Raw genomic sequence first — 23,767 nt, 5'->3', positions numbered from 1 at the left:
CCCCTGGCCACCACCCAACCTACTGTCTATCTCTATGGATTTTCCTTTTCTGGACATCTCATGTACACAGAACCTTAGAATATGTGGTCTTTTGTGACTGGCTTCTGTCGCATGACATAACATTTTCAAGGTTCATCCATGTTTAGCATGTGTCAGCACTTCATTCCTTTTTTACAGTCCAACAATACTTCACTGTGTAGATTTATCATTTTTGTCTATCCATTCAGTTAATGGACATTTGGTTGAGTATTTTGTTTATTAACTTGCTCCCTGTTGCTTTAGTGATTGGAAATAGGAAATAGTAGAAAAACAATGTTACTGGACTAGACTATGTATGTTCAATTTAATAAGAATAAAAAAATCTGCAGGGAGGAACAAAGATGAAAGAAAAATGAAGTTCAAGTTTACTGTTTCTGTTTAAGAAAGTACCAGCTGCCAAACAAACAGATGTGAACATATAGCAGCAGCGTTCCAAGTTCTGCACTCTCACTGTCTCCGGAAGCTGCAGTGTTAGCACTCAGGACTGGCTTCTCCATGACTCCTGTATGCCAAGTGCCTGTCAGAGCAGAGGTGAGAGCATGGCTTGCCTTTGGTGCTCTCCCTATCATATCATGCTCTTCCAAGATTTTAAGTAAGGAGTTAAATCAGCTGATCACATTTAAGTCCAAAATGCACACAATAGTTAGCACTCAATTTAACTACCAAAACAAATTTCTTTAACTGAACATTGCCTTTATTTATTTATTTTTGAGACAGAGTCTCCCTTTGTTGCCCAGGCTAGAGTGAGTGCCATGGCATCAGCCTAGCTCACAGCAACCTCAAACTCCTGGGCTCAAGCGATCCTTCTGCCTCAGCCTCACAAGTAGCTGGGACTACAGGCATGCACCACCATGCCCAGCTAATTTTTTATATATGTATTAGTTGGCCAATTAATTTCTTTCTATTTATAGTAGAGACAGGGGTCTCACTCTTGCTCAGGCTGGTTTCGAACTCCTGAACTTGATCAATCTGCCTGCCTCGGCCTGCCAGAGTGCTAGGATTACAGGCGTGAGCCACCGCGCCCGGCCTGAACACTGCCTTTATGTTCCAGACTTTCTTGGATTAAAATACCTGCAATCCTGTTCACTGCTGCTCAAGGTAACATGACAATACCAGACTTGTTTCATGAAGTCCACTGTGAGAAGAGGCGGCTGACTCACACCCCTTCTAATCATTTCAGACGTGGCCAGCGTGTGCACCTTTCCTCCTACTGTTCATGGGCCCTCAATGCTCCCCTTAAGCCTGTGGGGCTTACACTTGAACATGTAAAAGAATCACCTGGAGAGCTTATTAGAACAGTTTCCTGGGCTCCAGAGATTCTGTCTGCGTAGGTGGGGGTGAGCCTTTAAATGTACTTAAGGTGCAGGGCGAAGGCAACACTGTGATCACCAGTGCTTAAGGGGAAAAAGCCTCTCATGATGAAAATGCAATGAGCCACAACTTTCACCAAGATTAATGTATTTACTTCTACTGAGTCATAATCCATCATGTAAAAATATCTTTACTAAGTTTCCATTCACTAGTCCTAGAGGATAGGTATTCTTTAATGAATCCCTGGATCACAACAGATGGACCCACATTTTTGTATTCTCTGGGTCCTGATCCCCTTGTTATCTCATTGCCTCTATGAATACTATGCCAACTGAATAAATCACAGCACTAACTATGACATGACGTGGTCATTTTCCACAAGTGCTGGCTAACAAATAACAAAACGTCTGTAAAACATTACTAACAACTTAGCAAACCTTAACCAGCTTAGTGCAGAAATGCAGACACTAGAATTCTGCCAAGGTAGGCAAAGGTGGAAAGCCCCCAAGGCAAGTGGATTGTTTGTGGGTTTTTTGTTTTTTTTTTTTGCTTTTCTTTGTCTACATTACCAACCCTTTTTAGGGTGTCAGAGTAATGGCTAGTATTTAAAAGATATTAAATAACTGTGTTTCCACATCTTTACATAAAATGAATGTAATGTTGCTCCCAATAACTATTTACATAAAAAACAAAAAATTACATAAACATAGTTGCAACTAAAAATCCAACCACCATATCTTATGGTTTCCAATAAGCATATAGTTAAAAGTGTCCAACTTTTACTCCAGAAAGGCAGTCTAAATATCACCCTCTTTTGTACTATTCTTTCATGGACAAAGATGGCCAAAATAAGAACAACGGTATGGCTGAAGGCATTTTTCAAAATATTATCACACTGAATACAAGTAAAATAGAAATGTGGTCCTTAAAACAAGATTTTTCATTAAGTGAAGTTCATATATATATATATAGGATATATATTTCACTTGTGATATTAACCTGATACTTGACAAAGGCATCAACATTGCTTGTCACTCAAGGCAGGGGGCTCTTCCCTAAACCTTCCACCAATAGCAGTGGCCATATGACATCGCCACGTGCCCAAAGGAAGGCTGGGCTAGAAGAAATTCCAGGGACATATTTAAGCTCTAGCTCTTAACACCAGTCTTCTTAAGTGTCCTTGCTTAACTTTAGAGAAGGTAGAAATAAGAGTACAAATACATCCTACTAATAAAAGAATCCTGATACAAATCTGCAATCCAATGGATGAAGATGTATAATACTGCTGTTCCTTTCTATAAAACTCTCTGTATCTTAAGTTATACCTGACCATCATTTTATATTGCCTTCTCTTTTAAGGCTAAAGAAGAATGTGACTAGCACTCTGGGAGGTCGAGGTGGGTGGATCGCTCAAGGTCAGGAGTTCAAAATCAGCCTGAGCAAGAGACCCCATCTCTACTAAAAAATAATAGAAAGAAATTAATTGGCCAACTAAAAATATATAGAAAAAATTAGCCGGACAATGGTGGCGCATGCCTGTAGTCCCAACTACACAGGAGGCTGAGGCAGAAGGATCGCTTGAGCCCAGGAGTTTGAGGTTGCTGTGAGCTAGACTGATGCCCTGGCACTCTAGCCCGGGGAACAGAATGAGACCCCCGTCTCTACTATAAATAGAAAGAAATTAATTGGCCAACTAATTTATATAGAGAAAATTAGCTGGGCATGATGGTGCATGCCTGTAGTCCCAGCTACTTGGGAGGCTGAGGCAGCAGGATTGCTTGAGCTCCCCAGGAGTTTGAGGTTGCTGTGAGCTAGGCAGACGCCAATGGCACTCACTCTAGCCTGGGCAACAAAGCAAGACTGTCTCAAAAAAAATAAAAACCCAAAAAACATAAAAGCTAAATTCTCATTATGCAGTAGACAATAACAGGGTGAAATATTAACATAGAAGCTGGGCTTGAAATTTCCTATTAACTTTTTTTTCAGGTATCTACAAGATGTTACATTTTTATGTTATATAAATGTATTATGTTTTAAGTAGAACAATTAAAATAGTGATGAAGTGTGACTATTTGTAGAGTGACTCTAAATCAGCCTAAATCAACCAAGGCTGGTAAGCAATCTTGGTAAGAGGTGTAAGGTCAGATATGTCTGAGGAACCTGAGGCCCAGAAAAGTTTAAGCAACTTCCTCAACTTCTGGTTGAGCTACCAAAAGTATTTATATTTGTATAATTCTTTAATGTTATTCCTAAAGTTGTATCTTTAAATTTAAGTCAATGGTTTTAAGTTTTTGAATTGAAAAGTTTGTACTTCCAAATTGGAGGGTGAAGTATAAAACACTATTCATATATAGAGTCCAGATCAACTAATTAGCCATCCCGTAATTTCAAAAACATGTAATGAAATCTCAAATCCTTCCTTAGAGGCTCCTTTTGCTTTTAAAACTAAGCCACTTCCTGCCCCCAGACCCACTTCCTGTCAGACCAAGGCTGCTTAACAAACACAAAAAGCTGACAAACCAGTCCTGTTTGCACTCATTATAATCAGAGAAAATCATGACCTGAGAATTAGAAGGGAACTTTCTGGGCATTCACATTAAATAGAGGGTCACTTCGAAACCAGGATGGGAACAGTTTGTGCTGAGCCCTCTCTACTGTTCATGGGCTAGGGCACTGCTTCTGGAAGGCAAAAATTGCTTTCCATAGGTCTGACAGATGAAATGATTGCTAGATGTACCCAAGTTTCAAGTCTGTGCTGCACAGTAACAACATGGTGGGCCTTTTCTGACCTACTAATGGCATGTGAAAATAATGCTTCTGACACCTCTTAGATATTTAATTTTAGATCCTTTTTTTGTGAGTGTCTGTAACTAGGAACCAACTTCTTCCATACCGGGAAAGACATACATTATATTTGTAAAGCTACTCTGGGAACTAACCTAGAATTCTTTAGATACCACTTTACATGGGAAAGGAGAAAGAAATAAAATGATGTTACACTCTGCAAAAGAAACTATTCTTCCAAAAACACAAATAACCTACATCCTTCTCATCTTCCCCATGCCAAGGCAGGCAAAATAAATTATTGTTCAAGGTCACTTTATCTAATAAACTTATAAAGTCTTGATTCTGTAACATGGGATTTCAGTTTACTAGGTGTGTCATACATACTTCAACACCAATTTAGTTCACTGAAATGTGAAGTTAATTACAGAAACCTAGGATCCCATAAAAGACAAAAGCAAGGGACAAGGCCAAAATGGCTATTACATGTTACAATGGTTTTTAATTCTAGGCTCACAAAACATAGAAAACTAAAAGGTGTACACACTAAACTTCAATACTGACCTGGAAAGCACTATTTCTTTATAAATTTGTAAGTCTGTTAAGAGTTTTCCCTTACCAATCTAGTGAGAGTATAGGAAAAAATGAAAATGTCCTTGGCTAACCTGTTGTTTTATAGAGTATATAAAAATAAACCATACTTAAATCTTATGCCATTTCTGAGATAAATCTTTGCCCCTAGTTACGATCACATGAGCAGTAATATTTTGTAGTTAAAAAACATTTCTCCTATAAAGAGTTTACACTAGACAAGATTTATTTGACCTTGCCTAAGAAGTTTACTTTTGTCAACCAGCAAAAATCATTAGAGCCAAGACCCCAATAACTTTTTTTAAATCCAAACTAAATCAGTAAGCTTACAAAATCTGCTTGAAGAAGCAAACCCCACTAACACTTATAGTTTTTAAACCACCATTTCTGAAATTATACGAAATTAAAAAAAAAAAAACTCTTCAATTTCTACTTTGTCACAAATATGTTACATTTAGAATAGGATTATGATTTGCAGATAATCACTTGATTGGGAGAGGACCACATAGTGCAACCCTATCACTCACCCCAACCCCAGCTCCAGCTCCTGGTCTGCTGTATTTCCTCCTCCCCACCTCCATCCACAGCCCCGGTACAGAGTGTACATTGATCCCTTAAAATGACTACACAAAACCCTACTCAGTAGATGTCCCATATTTCATTATTTCCATTTTTTATTTTTTTATCATCTTGCTCTGTCACCCTGGCTAGAGTGCAGTGGCATTATCATAGCTCACTGCAACCTCAAACTCCTAGGGCTCAACTGATCTTCCTGCCTCAGCCTCCCCTGTCGCTGGGACTACAGACATGTGCCACCACATCTGGCTAATTGTTCCTATTTTTAGTAGAGATGGGGCCTCACTTTTGATCAGGCTGGTCTCGAACTCCTGACCTCAAGTGATCCTCCTGCCTTGGCCTCCCAAAACGCTAGGATTACAGGCATGAGACACTGCACCCAGCCCATTTCTAATTTTTAAGTCTAAGAAAGTTGCTATTAAGCTTGTTCCCAGCTGGGTCACAGCACTCTGTCCCCTTCCCCAACGTGCCCCCGCCAATCTTAGGCATACGGTATAATAGTGGAACCTGGGAACAAACAGTTATGTGTTTCCACGTCAGCTACAATTTTGACTAGAGACCTCCTTTGACACATTAGCTGCCATATGAGTTGTATTAAATTCACTGTAGTTTTGATCCCGGGGCCTCATGAAGCATATATAACTCACAGGTCTCTACCTTGGGAGCGTCATGGTGCATAGGCAACTGAGGGTGCCATGCTGTAGCATACATGTTATGTGATGGGTGGCCCCCTGGGCAAAGCCCTGCAGAAATTTTTCAATAACTTAAAAAGGATTATTTTTTTCTAAGTTTTTATTCTATTTTCATAATAAAACACCATGGCCCCAAGGAAAAGGTTTGGGGTTTTTTTGGTTGGCAGTCGGTATGTTAAAACGTGTGCATGGCCGGGTGCGGTGGCTCACGCCTGTAATCCTAGCACTCTGGGAGGCTGAGGCAGGTGGATTGCTCAAGGTCAGGAGTTCAAAACCAGCCTGAGCAAGAGTGAGACCCTGTCTCTACTATAAATAGAAAGAAATTAATTGGCCAACTAATATATATAGAAAAAATTAGCCAGGCATGGTGGCGCATGCCTGTAGTCCCAGCTACTTGGGAGGCTGAGGCAGAAGGATCGCTTGAGCCCAGGAACTTGAGGTTGCTGTGAGCTAGGCTGACGCCACGGCACCCACTCTAGCCTGGGCAACAAAGTGAGACTCTGTCTCAAAAAACAAAACAAACAACAAAAAATGTGTGCATGGAGGGCAAGATGGTCCAGTTGGGATTAACTCTCATTGGGTCCAGAACACAAAGGCCACCCAAGATACTGTGGTGCTACCTCAGAAATCCTCAGAGAACCACTCACTGTGCAGCAGTGGGGGACAGGGGACTTGCGCTCTCACTGGGATCCTCCTGACCCAACACTCAGGCATTTTGTGATGAGCAAAAGTGAAGCCTTTCTCCCTTTCTATCCCTGTAACATGCTACTTATAAATTTTCCATAATAGAAAATTCGAAACATCACAAAAGTAGAGAGAATAAATAGTACAATGAGCCTCCTCATACTCTCCCTCAGCTTCAACACCATTAACTTTCTAGCACTCTTCTTTCATCTCTTTCTACTACTTTGAAAAAAAAATGTTTTGTTGGCATATTTTAAGGCCATCATACATTACTTCACTTGTACAATCTTTGGTATGTAGCTTTAAAGGACTTTAAAAAATATACCTAGCCACACTATCACTATCATATTCAAAATAATTTAAAACAATTATAACAAAGTTCAGTATATATCCAATTTCCCGTATTGCTTTGAAAATATCTTTTTATAGTTGATTTGTTCAAATTATAGAACGCATTTTTGTCACCTTGTTATCACACTTATCTCCACATTGCTTTGTTCAGCCAGGTTCTTAATAAAACATCCAGTTTTCTCCACCCTATCTCCCCATCTAAAGCCGCTTAAGAGTCTCACCCAAACAGCAATGTATTATGTAAGGGAATACTTCAACATCCCAGAAGCAACACCCTTAATTATTTAACTGAGGCAATGAAACACACCTTAATGAGAATACTGTATGAATGTACACAGTAACATATGTATTTCATAAACAGTGACTGTAATCTCATACTTTCTCTATGCTTTAACCAAGTGACCTATCATTCAGTTTTCTCTTTGAAAACATAAGGAACAAGGCTGGATTTCTTTCTAAGACATATTTTATAAGAAATCTATAGATGCAAACAATGGTGCAAAAGGCAAAATATTATCAAAACAATCAATTTCTCTGAACACAGCATCTGGAGGAATCTAAGTGTGTATAGCAAATGATGACCAAGCCTATGTGAAAACAAGTTCTTAGAGAAAGACCATGATTCACTGTCCAATGCAAGAGCGATTTACCAAAAATAACCAACAAAAACACATCACGTGCTGCCCACTCATAAGTCACTTTGCCAAATAGTTCTAACTCTTCTCCCAACAAAGAGCTAGTTAAAAGATAAAAGTAACTCTATCTCTTGGCAAAGACTGGATGAAAATCTACAGCAGTGCTCCTACCACTCCCTGACGTTGTATTAGTTATTAGTCTGTCTACAATGTAAGCTTCTTGAGAGCCAGGTCTTTCCCTCCAGGAGGGGCTGAAGAAAACACAGCTCCCTTTACGACTCCAAACCAAAAAAGCTGTTTTGCTCACACCTGTAATCGTAGCACTCTGGGAGGCCCAGGCGGGAGGATTGCTCAAGGTCAGGAGTTCAAAACCAGCCTGAGCAAGAGCAAGACCCCATCTCTACTATACATTTTCTCTATTAGAAAGAAATTAATTGGCCAACTAATATATATAGAAAAAATTAGCCGGGCATGGTGGCGCATGCCTGTAGTCCTAGCTACTTGGGAGGCTGAGACAGTAGGATGGCTTGAGCCCAGGAGTTTGAGGTTGTGGGCAACAAAGTGAGACTCTGTCTCAAAAAAAAAAAAAAAAAGAAAAGCTGTTTTACTTAGACCTACACCTACTTTCCCAGGGCATTTGGCCACTAAGAGAGGATGTAGTAACGTGCATTTAAGGCTGAAATACACATTAGCTGGAAACTGGTTCCGCCATTCATTTGATGTGACCTTAAACCAAAGGTGTGGCAATCCCATAAAAGTCTCTTTTTGTTCACCAATGTATCCCCAGTACCTAAAAACCTGGCACACAGTAGTTACTCTACTTGTTGAATGAATGAATTTTATGGAGGGTTGTGGGTACTGTTCACTGTGGCAGCAAAAAGACAAAAAAATCCTATTGCATTACTTTATTAGGCTGTTTAAGTTGGAGGAAAAGAATGACCATCATGAGATAGCAAAGCTTTTAATCAGATTAGAATTTAGCAGTTGCAAGGAGAACCACACAGCCCTTACTGACCAGGGCCAGGCACAAGGCCAGGTGCTTCCTGTATGTCATCTCAGCAGTTCTTGCCGGTAGACACACAGGATCTTGTTTACAGATGAGGAGGCAGAGGTAGGTGAAGAAACCTGCCCAAGATCATCCACTAAGAGGCAGGTATGTTTACTTACCCAGCCATCCTCTATTAAAGCAAGAATTTAAAGTTTGTCCTAGAAACAGATAATGATGTTTTTTTTGTTTTGTTTTGTTTTTTGAGACAGAGTCTCACTCTGTTTCCCAGGCTAGAGTGTCGTGGCATCAGCCTAGCTCACAGCAACCTCAAACTCCTGGGCTCAAGAAATCCTCCTGCCTCAGCCTCCCGAGTAGCTGGGACTACAGGCATGTACCACCATGCCCGGCTAATTTTTTCTATATATTTTTAGTTGGCCAATTAATTTCTTTCTGTTTATAGTAAAGATGGGGTCTCACTCTTGCTCAGGCTGGTTTCAAACTCCTGACCTTGAGCAATCTGCCTGCTTCGGCCTCCCAGAGTGCTAGGATTACAGGCGTGAACCACCACACCCAGCCAATGAAGCTTTTTTTTTTTTTTTTCCAAATGTATTTTAAAATTACAGACAGGGTCTTGCTCTGTTGCCCAGGCTGGAGTGCAGAACTATCACAGCTCACTGCAACCTCCAATAATTCCTGGGCTCAACTGATCCTCCTACCTTAGCCTCCCAAGTAGCTGGGACCTCAGGCACACACCACCACACCCGGCTTATTTGTAAATTTTTTATAGAGATGGGGTCTCATTTTGTTGCCCAGGCTGTTCTCAAACTCCTGGCCTCAAGTGATCCTCCCACCTCAGCCTCCAAAGTGCTGGGATTACAGGTGTGAGCCACTGCACCCAGCTAGATGCTCTTTTTTAAAAAAACTACCTTGCCTCTTGCTTTGCAGCTGGAAAGGAGTGCAAATAAACAAGTGACTAGCATGATTATAGGTAGAGATGAGTTCTACCAGGCATACTAAAGCAGGGCACAGGGTGGGCAGTGATGGAGCTCTGTTTTAGACAGGGTGGTCTACATTAGGGATTCAAATATAAAACATCCAGCTAGAAATTCACATATAGACTACAGTAGGTCAAAACTTGATTTCAAATTATCAATAAAAAAGCAATTCATTTATATAATATTCTCTTTCCAACTCAAATTATCAGGTACAAATTGCTTTCTTTTAGAATATGCCAGAAATCTGTCATTATCCAACAGCTTAGAAAGTGTGACATAAGATACTACCACTTTCTCTATAGAACAAAGAATCGCCATAAATACCTGCCTTGTTTAAAATATTACCTCAGCACCAACCATGCCTACTTCTTGGTGACAGTTTTTTATAATAGGTATCCATGCTTGGAGCCTATAAGGCACTTAACACTGGCTAACAAAATAGACTTTGTCCTCTGAGAACAATTTTTTAAAAACTGGAACCAATTTGGATGTGCTTCCAAATTTACTAGCCTAGTCATAAAAGAGACACAAGGTTATAACAAATGCTTAGCAATAATTACTTGTATCGTAGAAGCAGAGGTTGACAAACTTTTTCAATAAAGGGACAGTTAGTAGATATTTGAGGCTTTGAGGGCCTTATTTGGTATCTGTTGCATGTTGTTGTTCTTAAAACCACCCTTCAAAATGTAAAAACCATTCTTAGCTGGTAGACCATACAAAAACAGGCCACCACAGCCAGATTTGGCCTGCAGAGGCTAGTTTGTTTATTCCATTCTCATGTAAAAACAATTATTTACAATATATGATATAACTGACTGTTGACACAGGCAATTTTAAGTTGATATTCTCTCAGGCAAAAATGGAAAACAAAACTAGGTTGTGGAAAGTGACTCCAAACTTAACAAAAAGATAAATAAAACTGATATACTGACTAGTTTGATCCTCTGTTCCTCTCTCTTTTATCAATAAAACTTGGGTCAAGGTCAGAAATTTTTTATTTTGCTCTTAAGCCTTTCTCAAATAGATTAAAAGGATAATTAACTATGCTAATGAAATTTTCCATTTCCTTTAAAATAGTATTATCATTTATCTACAGGTGATAAAAAAGGACTTAATGAATAAAGAAAAGCAGAATTGACCAATTCTGCCTGAAATGCCCTCCTGCCCTCAGGCATTGGGGAGCTGGGAGCTTCCCACACCCCTCAACACTCACCCTAAGAGCCCCAGGGCACATTTCATCTTCTGTAAGGACCTCTATTACTATGCCATACTATATTGCAATTTTTTGTTTACACATCTGCCTCCCCTGAGACTGAGCACTCTTTAAAGGCAAAACCAATCTTATTTTTATTGTCCCAGCAGGGAGCATGTAACAGGTATCCAATACATGAGAAGGAACTCATGTGACCAATAGTGAATTCAGACAACTGGAACATACAGAGGTTGGAAAGAAGATAAAATTAGGGTGCTCCCTTTTACTAAATAACCCAAACATTTCATAGTGCTGTTTCCCAGAGAAGACCTATGGACAAACTTTATCTGGTTTATAGGAACCCAAAGTTTTAGCTAACAGATTACACTAAAAAGTTTGTAAAACACATCCAGAGGAAAAACCACAAAAGAAACAGAAAGCTTACAGCATTTGAAGATAAACTGTTTGGATTTCACAGATGAAAGCTTTGTCTCAGTTTATTTTATGTTCTTTCACTTAAAAACTTTTTTATTCCCTTTTTACAGATGGCAAACTGAGGTTCACAGATGCTAACTGGTTTGCTCAAGTATGGGTAAGTAGTAAATTAGTTATGAAATTACTCTTTTTATGGTTCTTTGCATTTTAATCTTATTTGGAAAAATAATGTACTATACTTTATACAAAAGTCTGTAGGTCACATTATAACAACACAATGAAAAAGATCTTTATGCTTTATGTCAACAGGCATGGATGGCAAATATGTTAGAAGGAAAACAACGCAAACTTTTGGTCTCTTCAATAAACATTCCATATTTAATTAGCAGTGGCAAACACACATTTAGTGCTTAAATTAAAAACTGGAGTAGCTGGGGAGTCCCAACTACTTTCATTTCATTCATTACTTAAATGAATTATATAGTGTTACTACTTAAATGAAACGAAATACAAGGGAAAACTCAAAATGCATTCACCAACTTCGAAAGCAGACCAAATTTTATTCCTTCAGATTGCAGAGTTGAAATCTCTAAATAGTGTAAGTAGGCACAATGAACCATCCTAAGAATTTCCAAACTGTCAAAGATACATAAAGTGTAAATATAAATAAAAAAAATTTTAAAGAGTTATAATTCACTAAGTGAATTTTCCTTTCCCAAACAATAAATATTAATAAAATTATTCAATATTTTGTTAGAAATCACAACACTTTTAAGGCAATTAACTAACAAAAGAGGCCAGTATGGAAGGAACAAGAGAAGAAAAGAGGAACAAGGAATGAGATCTCTTGCTTCCCTATCATTTAACAGGGAATGTCTAGGCTCTTTTTGTCCTTAAAAACAAAGAGCCAAAATTTGAGAGACCACTGGTCACTGCCAAATTAATCTCTGCTACTGGACTTCTGCAGAGAAGTTCAAATCAGGGGACACTATCTTGCATCTTAGCTGGCCTTGTCTACCCACTCAGCTATCTCCTGGTTCCTGGCCCCTAGCCATGTCCCAAATACCAATAACAGCACCCATGGCATTCAAGCTGAAACTTTCAAGGCGGTGGCAGGGTGTCCACTCCCAACCCCGTGAGAGCACTCACCTGAATGGGTACTCTGGAATCTCACTGGGTTTCTTTTTTTTTTTTTTTTGAGATAGAGTAACTCCTCAAACTCCTGGGCTCAAGTGATCCTCCTGCCTCAGCCTCCTGAGCAGCTGGGACTAGAGGCACACACTACCACATCCGGCTCATTTTTTCTATTTTTGGTAGAGACAGGGTCCTGCTCTTGCTCAGGCTGATCTGGAACTCAAGCGATCCTCCCACCTTGGCCTCCTAGTGCTAGGATTACTGGCATGAGCCACCACCCCTGCCCTCACTGGGCTGCTTCTTGACTGGGGTGCAGGAGAAAGGAATCTATAGAAATTGCTCTTTTCCTAAATAATCTCCAGTTCTCAAACTTTGGTGTGCATCAGAACCACCTGGAGGGCTTATATAAAGCACAGGTACCCAGGGCACACCTCACCCTGGAGATGGAGAGTCATTAGTACTTTGAGGGACCCAGGAATTAATAGTCTCCAGATAATTACATACACCAAAATTTGAGAACACTCCACTAAATTAACCCTATCTTTTAGCTTTATGTTGGTATAGTGTATACACACACTTAGGAGAAATGTAGAAGCTACTGGATTATTTTAATTTATTCACATTTTAAAATACTATACTTTAAGGAGTCTGGCACTTTTATATTTTGGGGGGGGCAACGGTTATAATAACGAAAGAAAGGACTTCTTTCATAAATCACAGTCACAGGCCGGGCGCGGTGGCTCACACCTGTAATCCTAGCACTCTGGGAGGCCGAGGTGGGCGGACTGCTGGAGGTCAGGAGTTCGAAACCACCCTGAGCAAGAGCGAGACCCCGTCTCTACTAAAAATAGAAAGAAACTAATTGGCCAACTAATATATATAGAAAAAAATTAGCCGGGCATGGTGGCGCATGCCTATAGTCCCAGCTACTCGGGAGGCTGAGGCAGTAGGATTGCTTGAACCCAGGAGTTTGAGGTTGCTGTGAGCTACGTGGACACCACGGCATTCACTCTAGCCTGGGCAACAAAGTAAGACTCTGTCTCAAAAAAAAAAAAAAAAAAAATCACAGTCACAGATTTAATAACATGTACAAATCCAGACTCTCAGCCTTCTCCTACGCCTGGTCCTTTTCCAGGACTCCTTATCTCAGTGTTGGCTCCGCCATCCATCGCTTATGCAAGCCAGAAACCGGAAGTCAGCCTGGTGCTGTCCTTGGCCCTGCACATACAATCCATCATCAAGTCCTATCAATTTCACCTCCCAAGGAGCTCCCAAAGGCATCCACTTCTCTGTTCCCCCCACCACCTCTGCTGCTGCCTGAGCTACTTTAATGGTCATGGTATCCACTCTCACCTCCTGCTGTCTCCTACTGATCCTTAGAAATTGCAGTTGACTTTATATTTTTGTTTATTTTTTTATTTCAGCATATTACAGGGGTACAAATGTTTAGGTTACATATACTGCCCTTGCCCCACCTGAGTCAGAGCTTCAAGTGTGTCCATCCCCAATACAGTGCACACTGCGCCCATTAGGTGTATATATACCCGTGCTCCCTCCCCCTCCCCCTAGTTGACTTTCTAAAAGGCAAATCTAACCATGTCACCTCCTTCTAGTCAAAACCCTGAGTTAAGCTCAAAAATGCCTGAGGAAGGCCTACAAGGCATGGCCTGACTCGTCTTCCTCTCTAGCCGCACTGGTCTTCATGTGGAACCCGGAACTCATACTCCCTCCCACCACAGGGCCTTTGCACAAGATGTCCCCGCTGCCTGGTGAGCTCATGTTCTCAGGATGCCTTCCTGACCGCACCCTCCCCAACACCCACGAATCGTCAGGTACACTCAGGCCTCATGTATCTCTCTTCAGGGACACTTGCTCGAGCTGCAGTTCTACACAACTCTGCGGTTACTGTCCAAACCAGACTGTAAATCCAAGATAACAGGGACTGTTTCTGTGTCTGCAATTTGGTAGCCTCAAAACCTTGCATAGTAAAACTCAGGAAATGTGTGCTGGATTAATATATGAACATATAGATTCACTGTACCTCACAGTGATTAAGGCAAATCACTAATTCTAGTCAGCACTTCTCACTGCCATATGGCAAAATCTTAGCTACCTAATTCAACATCTACCCTTCATGAAGGAGAAAAGGTGGAAATAAAATGTATTTAGAATATTAACTAAATTCTGCCCCAGTTAAAATATTTAGTGAAAAAGGCTATGTATTCCCAAAGAAGCAAGGTGATCTCAGAAATTACCTTAAAATTTTAGCACAAGTAAAACTTTGAACATACCTTCAGAGTTTTCCTAAGGAAAGGTAATCTACTATACATTAGAAACTCCTATTACAACACTTTAGAAATGAACAGGTAAGGCATCTGTTGGTGCCACTGAAAGGTAGTTCAACTCTTAAGATCTGGGCCTTAAACACAACACCCTTTTCCATCCTAAGCTTGACTGCACTGGTTTTCCTTTCCAATTCCCCATGCCTCCTCTTTGGCTCAATGAGCAAAGCAAGTGTAGGAGGGAGAAAGCAAGGAAAAAGGAGCTCTGGTCACTCTAACATGAAGGGGTGGGCACAGGGGCTGCTTCCAGAACCAGCTACCTGAACACCAACCTGTACACCTCTGCCCAGATGAGGGGAACCCACACGCCAAACAGCACACTATGTCCTATGAACAGAGGAGAGGCACCCTCTGGAACCCCAAATCATCCTCCTTGGAAGTCTGCCAGTCACACAAGAAGGGAGCCCCAAAGCAGCTGTGGGAAAAGCAAAACCAGACAACAGACCACAGCTGCTCCTCTGCCTGGAGTGTAGGGCTGACCAGATCCCCAAACAGCCCTTAAGCAAGTTCAGCTGAAATGTTACTTCTCAACAGAGTTTGTCCATCCCGCCTTCAGATGGTTGTCCTCTTAACTGTGTCACACGTCACCAAGGCTCTTTCCCTCTCTGAAGGCACTCTTAGCAAGTTTTCTAGCTCCCATTTCAGTGCTGGCCTGTGTCTTCACTCAGGTACCAGACACTAACCTTGCAGAGGACAAAAGATCTGTCTCACCCTCCATGCAGCTTACCTGCTTGCTGAATGAATAAACACTCAATCTTTTTAATAAGTAGTGCTTTGAGAAACAGTATTAGGAGAAAACACAGCAAATGAATATTATTTCATTTTTACTATTTTATGAATAAGGTCATCCACTGACTCAGCTTAGACAATCAATCAAAAATACTTTGCCTGCTAAATTCAAGGGTTACCAGTTGCAATGCATCAGGTGGAAGACCAACCTATTCCAATGTATCCATACTTTTAGTGTGTTTGCCCCTTAATCCTGTTGTTAAAACATTAAATCCCAGGGAACCCACCTAACATTCTTAGCTAACATAACATTCTTTAGCTTGGGTTTGAATAATTAGAATCAATAACCCTTTGTTAAAAGGACACATCCACAGAGCTGTTGGTGGAGGCTTCATTTTAACATTTACTGAGGCAGCAAAAAGCCCCAAACCAAAACAAAGTTAACAAACTATATTCTCTATAACAGCCTTAGAAATATCATATCCAAATATGTGCAAGCTCTAAGCTCGTCTCAGTGATCTGTGGGATGGCCCTAATATAATCCACACAAAGAAAGGATTAGTGTCTTTTATTTTATCTCTAAGACCCTCCTTCCCAAAAGGGGGGCAGGTGGGAATTTCCCATGGCAGACAGTTATGACTCACCTAAAAGAAGACCTCTCAAATAAGTTTGAAAATTGTAACCGGAGATATTATACAAAACTTAGTCTTTCAAAAAGTTACTCTGGCTCTAATATATGAGGTGATGGCTATGATCCTTCCTTAGCAGTTTAACAACTATCTTCACTTTGTCAAATATCAGAAGCATTTTTTAAGTTCTGCTCCATCACAAAAGACGTTTAAAGCAAAATGAAATTAAAATATACCTGCCATAAGAAATAAAAGAAGCCTTAAAAAGGACATTCTGATATATAACATGGATGAACCTTAAAAACAATATGATATGGGAAATGAGTGTCACAAAACAACAAATATCGTTATGATTCCACCTCTATAGGTACTAAAGCAGTCAAAATTCCTAGATGTAAAAAGTAGAATGGTGATTGCCATTCCACTGAAGGGCTGAGGGGAGGGGCAAATGAGGAGTTAGTATTTACGGGTACAGAGTTTCAGTTTAGGATGAGACAATGGAGGTAGCATACCAGTGTGAATGTACTTAATGCCATTGAACTGTACACCTAAAAATGGTTAAGATGATAAATTGTATATTAGGTATATTGTACCACAATAAAAAAGAAAAAGAATAGAAGAAATTCCTTTATTAGGAAAAATAAGAAAGAAAAGAAAGTAATGACCGGGTAAAGTAGCGACTGGCTTCCTGAATTTTTTCTAAGTGCTACCTTAACAGCTGAGCTCTGCATCTTTTCTTTTAGTGAAATAAAGAAAACCACACCAGGAACAGTAATCCCTTGACCAATCCTCTGCATACCACTGTATTGAGCCCAGGGTACGGGACTGTCTTTAGTTCAATTCCATACCGAAGGCACCATAAAGCCTGGATGTCAGGTGTAACTTTTAAGTTTGAAATTTAAAGAATTTGTGTAGGAAAAAAATATTCTGCATCATGAATGAAATAATATAACTTAGGCAAAAAACATATTGGCTTCTGAATCTATTACCATATTAATAGTCATTTCTTTAACATAACAGTAAAGACCTCTAATAAAGAACTTCTTTTAGAGAACATAGGAGAAAAGCACACAGTCTTGATTACAGAACCAACTTATATGAAAAACCAGAAATAAATTCCCTATATATCTTCAACTGCAATTTTTAGTGAATACTGATATTTTGTGTATTGTGATTCAAAACTCAATTTAAAAATGTTAATTCCGCTCCCAGGTGTCTAGTCGCCAGTGTTAAAGCAGGTAGAATACATACAATTTTCTAAGAAATGCCAGTCACGAAGAACCTGCCTTGTTCTTACAACTCCCCAGGCCTGGCCAGCAACCAACACAATTAGATTCCAGGGGACAAGGGTACAGGCACAGCAGCACTTTAACCAGCAGACCGGGAAGGAGCTCGCGGAGTCTCCTTATCAACCCCCTCGGGCTGCCTGCATCTGCAATTCAAGTCCACTGGTAACTCTCAGAGATAGAAATCCTGCTACAGCCAGCAAATTTCCCGGTTAACAGGGCACGGCTTCACCGGCCTGGCGGAAAACGACCGGAACGAAGCTGCAAGGCAGCTTCGGAAAGCCCAGGCCCCTCCGATCGCCCCTGGGGACGTGGGCTGCGTCCGGTTTCGGACGCTTGAAGGAACTCTGAGAGCTGGTGTACGTGGTCGGAAGCCACCTGAGTCTCCCTGCGACCTGGGATTTTTAGGAGACTTCAAAGTTGCACTAGCATACACTTTTAGAACAGAGGTGTATGGGCCTCTAGTTTTTTAGGGAAGACCATAACTACCGGGGAGGGGGCTCACAAAGACGACTGTGGAGAGAAAAGCATCAAAATCTCGTTTTCTTAGCGCTCCGCAAAAGGGCGGCCAAGTAACAAAGAGGGGCGACGACGTCCCATTCCAGTGCCCCTAGCCGTTTAGAAAGCACCCTGCTCCTCCGGAAAGCGCTGCTCCACACCTCGCGCAGGTAACGCCCCGGGAAGTGCAGCCCGCCGCACCCGGCCCGGCCCAGAAACGGGGCCACTCACTGGTTTCGGCATCTTCGGTTCCTGACGGTCTCCTCAGTCCCCCGGAAACACGACTCTCCAGCAGCAGCCGAGACGGTTCTCCCCACCTGCAGGCAGAGCGGAGCCTCAGAGCGCCGCGCAGCCCGCCCCGCGCCCGCTTAAGAACCGGCCCGCCCGGGCTGAGTCACCGCCCCGCCCGCCCGCCGCGCCGCCCGAGGGGAGGAGGGGAGGGGGCGCGGGCCGGGCGGGGCCCCCGCGGGGCGGGGCCGGAGGGGGCGCGGGGCGAGGACAGGTTCCCGGCCGGGCCCGGGCAGAGGGGGCGCGGGGCCGGGCGGAGGCCTGGGGTGAGGGGGCGCGGGCCCGGGCCGGAGCCCGCTGAGGTACTTCTCGGGCTGCCGGGAAGCCGCGAGGGGCTGAGACAGAGCAAGTTTCACTTTGTGTAGCAACCGTTGCCCCAGGGCTGAAACCGCAACCGTCGAACCTTTGAGAAACACTTTTTTAAAACTGTAACCGCCCGGCCCCGCCGAGGGACGGCGCGGAGCGGGAGCGCGTCCACGCACCTGGGCTCGGCTTGTACTTCAGGAAGGGACCCGGGGCCAGAGTGGGGAGAGGAAGGCTGCGCGGGCAGGTTCTTCTCCACCTGCCCAGCGCGTCAGCCCGGCGGGGACCCCGAGCCCGGCCCCCCTAGGCCGCCCGCGGCTACCCCTCCGCCCGCCCAGCAGTCGGGAGCCCCGGCCTCCGGCCCCGCTGAGCGCGCGGCGCGAACCCGCCGGCCCGGCCCCCCAGCCCGCCGACCCTGGCCGCGCGCCCCGCTCACCCGCGGCGCCGGCTGCGTCCCGTGCGCTCCCCGCGGTCCGAGCGTCTGACTCGCTCGCCGCGGCCCCCGCTCCCGAGAGGCCCCGGCGGGGCGGGGTCCCGGGCCGCTCGCCTGTCGCCCCGCCCCGCGCCCGCCCGCCCGACCTGCGAGGTGCGCCCGGGCCAAGATGGCAGCAGCCCGCCCTGCCCGCCGCGGTCGCTCCATCTTGAAGGCCTGGCCCTCCTCGCCGCTTGCCCCTTGCCCTTGGAGAACTTTGCGGAATCGGGTTCTCCTCCAGAGCGGAGGGTAAAGTGCGAGGTGGTCTGTTCCACACTGCACTGAGGGGAATAAAGGAAATGCAAATCTAAAGGGGCGGGCGGCCGCGGGGGGATCGCTGGGCCTTTGAGGTGGGGCTGCCTCGGTCGTCCCGGGCCTCCGGGCCCGGTTCTGGGAACGCGGCGCTGGGGCGGCAGGACCTGGCGGCCGAGCCCCGACGCACGTGGCGGGCCCGCCCAGCCCCCTGCTTCCTCCCAGAGAGGCGCGCCATTGCCCCGTTGCCATGTGTGTGCTCTGGCGAAGGGACTGCTTTGTGGCCTTCTTGGATTTGACTAGCAAAAAGCTTCACGGGAGCCTTCTCTGAAATTCTAGGTGCCCCCTGCCCCGCGCCTCTAATAGTTAACAGGAGCAATTTTAATAACACAGGATGTGCTTTGGTGGTCAGTAGAGTTTTTTGCGCGGTGATGATTGAGAGCGTTCCCTCTAGAGCAGTGGTTCTCCAAGTCCCAGGTGAGAGTTACTTAGGACGCTGCAGAAATGGAATTAGGTGCTGCTTCAGCCTTGGGAGTCAGAAATTGTAGGGCCAGGTGGAACAATCAATGTATCTACACGCCCTCCAGGTGATTGAGATATTGGCTAAAGGTTGAGACCAGAGATCCTGAATTCCTTTCTTAGTTTTACCACCAACTCCCCATGTGAGCTAAGCGAGTTGATTGTATCCTTTGTGCTTTAGTTTCCTCAACTATTAAACGGCATAATTATGGCACCTGGTTCATAGGATGGTGATAAGAATGGGATGAGTTGATACACCTAAGATGCCTAGGACGGTACCTAGCACGTAGTAAGCACTCGTAGAAAGAGTAACCAAATACCAAGGATATGTGCAAAAAAAAAAAAAAAAAGAAAAGAAAGAAAGAGAGAGAGAAAGAAAGAGAAAAGAAGGAAGAAAGAAGAAAGAAAGAAAGGAAAGAAGGAAGGAAGAAAGAAAGAAGAAAAGAAAAGAAGAGAAGAAGAAAAGAAAGAAAAAGTAACCAATGACTTTGGGCAAAGTTCCAAACTCTCCAAGACTCCAGTTTCCCAGTTTGTAGAATGTACATGCTAGTAGCACCTCCTACATAAACTTGTAAAGGTTAGATGAGATCATGCATGCAAAGTGCTTAGCACAGCCTGAGCTCATAGTAATGCCTAAACCTGTCATAGGAGCAAACTGCTGCTTTGGCAACCCTGTAACTTTCCCCGAGGTACAGATCCAGGGCATTTGCAGAGGTCAGGGCGGGGAGGGAGGCCTTTTTTCAGGAGAAGGCTGCAAAACGAAACAGCATTTCACCTGTGGTGGTTTAGTAAAAATGAAAAGATGACAGATTTTAAAAGCATACACAGCCAAGTCTGAATTCTGGTTTCAGCACTTCCAAGCTGGTCACTTGGGGCAGGTCTCTCAAACTTACTGAGTTTCCATCTCTTCATCTGTACAATGGAGATGGTGATATGTATTTCATGGTATTCTTGTGTTATGGACTCATGTAATGTGAGCACTCAATTTTCTCCACTTGTATGTATAATCAGCCTTCTGTATCTTCAGGTTCAACATGCAAGGATTCAACCAACCTTGGATAAAATATTTGGAAAAAAACCCAAAACAATACAGTGATAAAAAAAAAAATGCTGGTAAAAAGCCAATACAGAACATAGTGCAACAACCATTTGTATAGTATTTAGTATCCAGAGATGATTTAAAGTATACAGGAGGATTGCATAGAACTACACAATTTTATATTAGGGACTTGAGCATCTTGATATCCAGGTGAGTCCTAGAACCAATCCCCAGAGGATACCAAAGGACAATGGCATGAGTCTTTCTTGCATAATGTATAAATTAAAATGTATATATAGGCCGGGCGCGGTGGCTCACGCCTGTAATCTTAGCTCTCTGGGAGGCCGAGGCGGGCGGATTGCTCGAGGTCGGGAGTTCGAAACCAGCCTGAGCAAGAGCGAGACCCCATCTCTACTATAAATAGAAAGAAACTAATTGGCCAACTAATATATATAGAAAAATATTAGCCGGGCATGGTGGCTCATGCCTGTAGTCCCAGCTACTTGGGAGGCTGAGACAGAAGGATCGTTTGAGCCCAGGAGTTTGAGGTTGCTGTGAGCTAGGCTGATGCCACGGCACTCACTCTAGCCTAGGCAACAAAGCGAGACTCTGTCTCAAAAAAAAAAAATGTATATATAAAATGTATAGTTAAAATGTATATATAAAAGTCCTATCTTGGCCAGGCTCGGTGGCTCACGCCTGTAATCCTAGCACTCTGGGAGGCCTAGGTGGGCAGATTGCTCGAGGTCAGGAGTTCGAAACCAGCCTGAGCAAGAGCGAGACCCCATCTCTACTATAAATAGAAATTAATTGGCCAACTAATATATATAGAAAAAATTAGCCGGGCATGGTGGCACATGCCTGTAGTCCCAGCTACTAGGGAGGCTGAGGCAGCAGGATTGCTTGAGCCCAGGAGTTTGAGGTTGCTGTAAGCTAGGCTGACGCCACAGGACTCACTCTAGCCTGGGCAACAAAGTGAAACTCTGTCTCAAAATAAAATAAAAGTCCTATTTTGCATAGGCATGCCTCATTTGTAATCATACACATTTCATTTCACATGTTACTGTACAGGGTTCTCTTCTCCCCCCCCCCAAAATTTATACTCTACATTATGAATGTTGTAAGGAGAATTTTCTAAGGGTAACTTATTTTTACCTGCCTTTAGAACCTAAACTCCTCCCCCCAACACAGAGAGAAAACTGAACTCCAGTTGTATTTGTATTGAAGCTTGAGTATGCATTAGGATTACTCAGCCTTTCTCTAGGAATTATGGCTCAGTCTCAAGTGGGCCCTGGGAGTCTATGTCTTTAACAAGTCCCTAGGTAGTTCTGATGCATACCAAAATTTGAGAACCACTGACTTGGGATATGGCAGGACTTTAATGAGTGTTATTTACCTTCTCTCTTCTTTTGTGAAGCCTTCCCTGTATTTGAAAGTCATGATTTTGTTAATACATGATAATCAATGCCTTGGAAGGAAGTGAGGAAACACTGGAGTCAGGAGTCTTGGATACTATTCCCTGCTCTCTGTAGTCTAGCTATTTACCTTAAATGACTCCTCATTTCAGATTTCAGTTTTTCAGTTAGAGGAAGGTAATCATATGCCTACCTCATGAGCCTGGTGAAAGGCTCTTGGTAACTCGCTTACGAGTTCTTCATGCAAGGTTAAAGGAAAGTGAGGGAGGGCAGCCCTCCGGGGCGCTTTAGAAACAATGCCAAGGGCTGGAACCGTTGCACGCACAACACTCAGATATTCCGTGATACCCAGGCTTCCTATCAAACCACCTTGGAGCCTGTCTCCACACTGGTGCCAGGTTAATCTCAACCAATTTAAACAAAGTTCACAAATAGTATAACAATCTCTAATTGCAGTCACTTCAAAAGAGCAGTCAATAGGCAATAGGGAAATATATAAAGAGTAGTCTTGGCAAAACAAGGATTTGGGTTATTTTTCAGCCCTTAATAACTTGGGTGAAAATTTAAGACAGTGACCACATCTGGAGGACAAGGAGATGGTGCCATTAGAGAAGCTCCACAGAGGTTTCAACTGCATTGCTAATACCTTACTCAGGTGCAAGGTGGTTCACAGGTGTCCTTCATAGCCTGCTTTCTACCTCTTTGTGGGTCTGAAATATTTATTTTAAACATAATATTAGGATAAGCTTTTCATTGGCTGAGATGATAGCTACAGAGAAATAAACATTTCAGGGAATCTAATAAAGTTCCAAGAGCTCAATATGCAAGTTTGTGATATCATTTAATATTCCTTTTTGACCTCCGGAAGGGTGACCAGTCCTTTCAGAGTGGGTGAGAGAACACAGGAACAACTAAGGACTCGACAACCTGACAGGTGGCCACTCAGCTATGTACAAATATGCATTGTGTTCAGAAATTGTTCTTAAGGATCTTTACAGGACAATGAACTAGAAAGAGTCTCTTGGTACTATTTTGATAGTACACCTTTTATAATTTGGATCTGCTAAGAAGAATTTTGGCCATTAGCTGTTTTATTTTAATTGTTCCCTTGGCTTATTTAATAATTAGTGTAAATGTCCTTAATAATTTTTATGTAAAAGAGTACTAATGACCATACAACTTGTTTGGCTAATAAACTCCCAAATAGCATCGCTTCATTTATAATAATTTTTTTTATTCCTGATCATTTTTTCCCTTTCTTTGAAAAAATGTTTTTCCAGTTTAACAGCATGTAGTATAAGCCCAAGATGGCAGGATAGCTTGAGGTCAGGTGTTCGAGACCAGCCTCAGCAAAAGTGAGACCCCCCCCATATCTACGAAAAATAGAAAGAAATTAGCTGGGCAACTAAAAATCCAAAAAATTAGCCAGGCGTGGTGGCACAGGCCTGTAGTCCCAGCTACTTGGGAGGCTGAGGCAGGAGGATTGCTTGAGCCCAGGAGTTTGAGGTTGCTGTGAGTTAGGCTGAAGCCACAGCATTCTAGCCCAGGCAACAAAGAAAGACTCTGTCTCAAAAAAAAAAAAAAAAAA

The 23,767-nt window shown here is 42.9% G+C and overlaps 1 protein-coding gene across 2 annotated transcripts in view; it reads right to left on the bottom strand.

Moving 5' to 3' along the window:
• EZR (ezrin) overlaps positions 1 to 19,013 on the bottom strand; it is a 52,261-nt gene extending 33,248 nt beyond the window's left edge. The window contains exons 1-2 of one of the 2 annotated variants that reach the window (XM_012759634.2): positions 18,919 to 19,013; positions 18,123 to 18,208 (exon numbers count right to left, since the gene is read on the bottom strand). In XM_012759634.2, coding sequence (XP_012615088.1) covers positions 18,123 to 18,134 — 12 coding nt within the window. In that variant the 5' untranslated portion in view covers positions 18,135 to 18,208; positions 18,919 to 19,013. Of the gene's footprint in view, positions 1 to 18,122; positions 18,275 to 18,918 lie in introns of those variants that run through there. The other variant, XM_076002826.1, reaches the window with a different exon arrangement.
• Positions 19,014 to 23,767: the final 4,754 nt, after the last annotated feature.

Source organism: Microcebus murinus, chromosome 5, assembly GCF_040939455.1.
Source record: "Microcebus murinus isolate Inina chromosome 5, M.murinus_Inina_mat1.0, whole genome shotgun sequence".
NCBI lineage: Eukaryota > Metazoa > Chordata > Mammalia > Primates > Cheirogaleidae > Microcebus > Microcebus murinus.
This window is presented reverse-complemented; position numbering and strand designations above follow the sequence as displayed.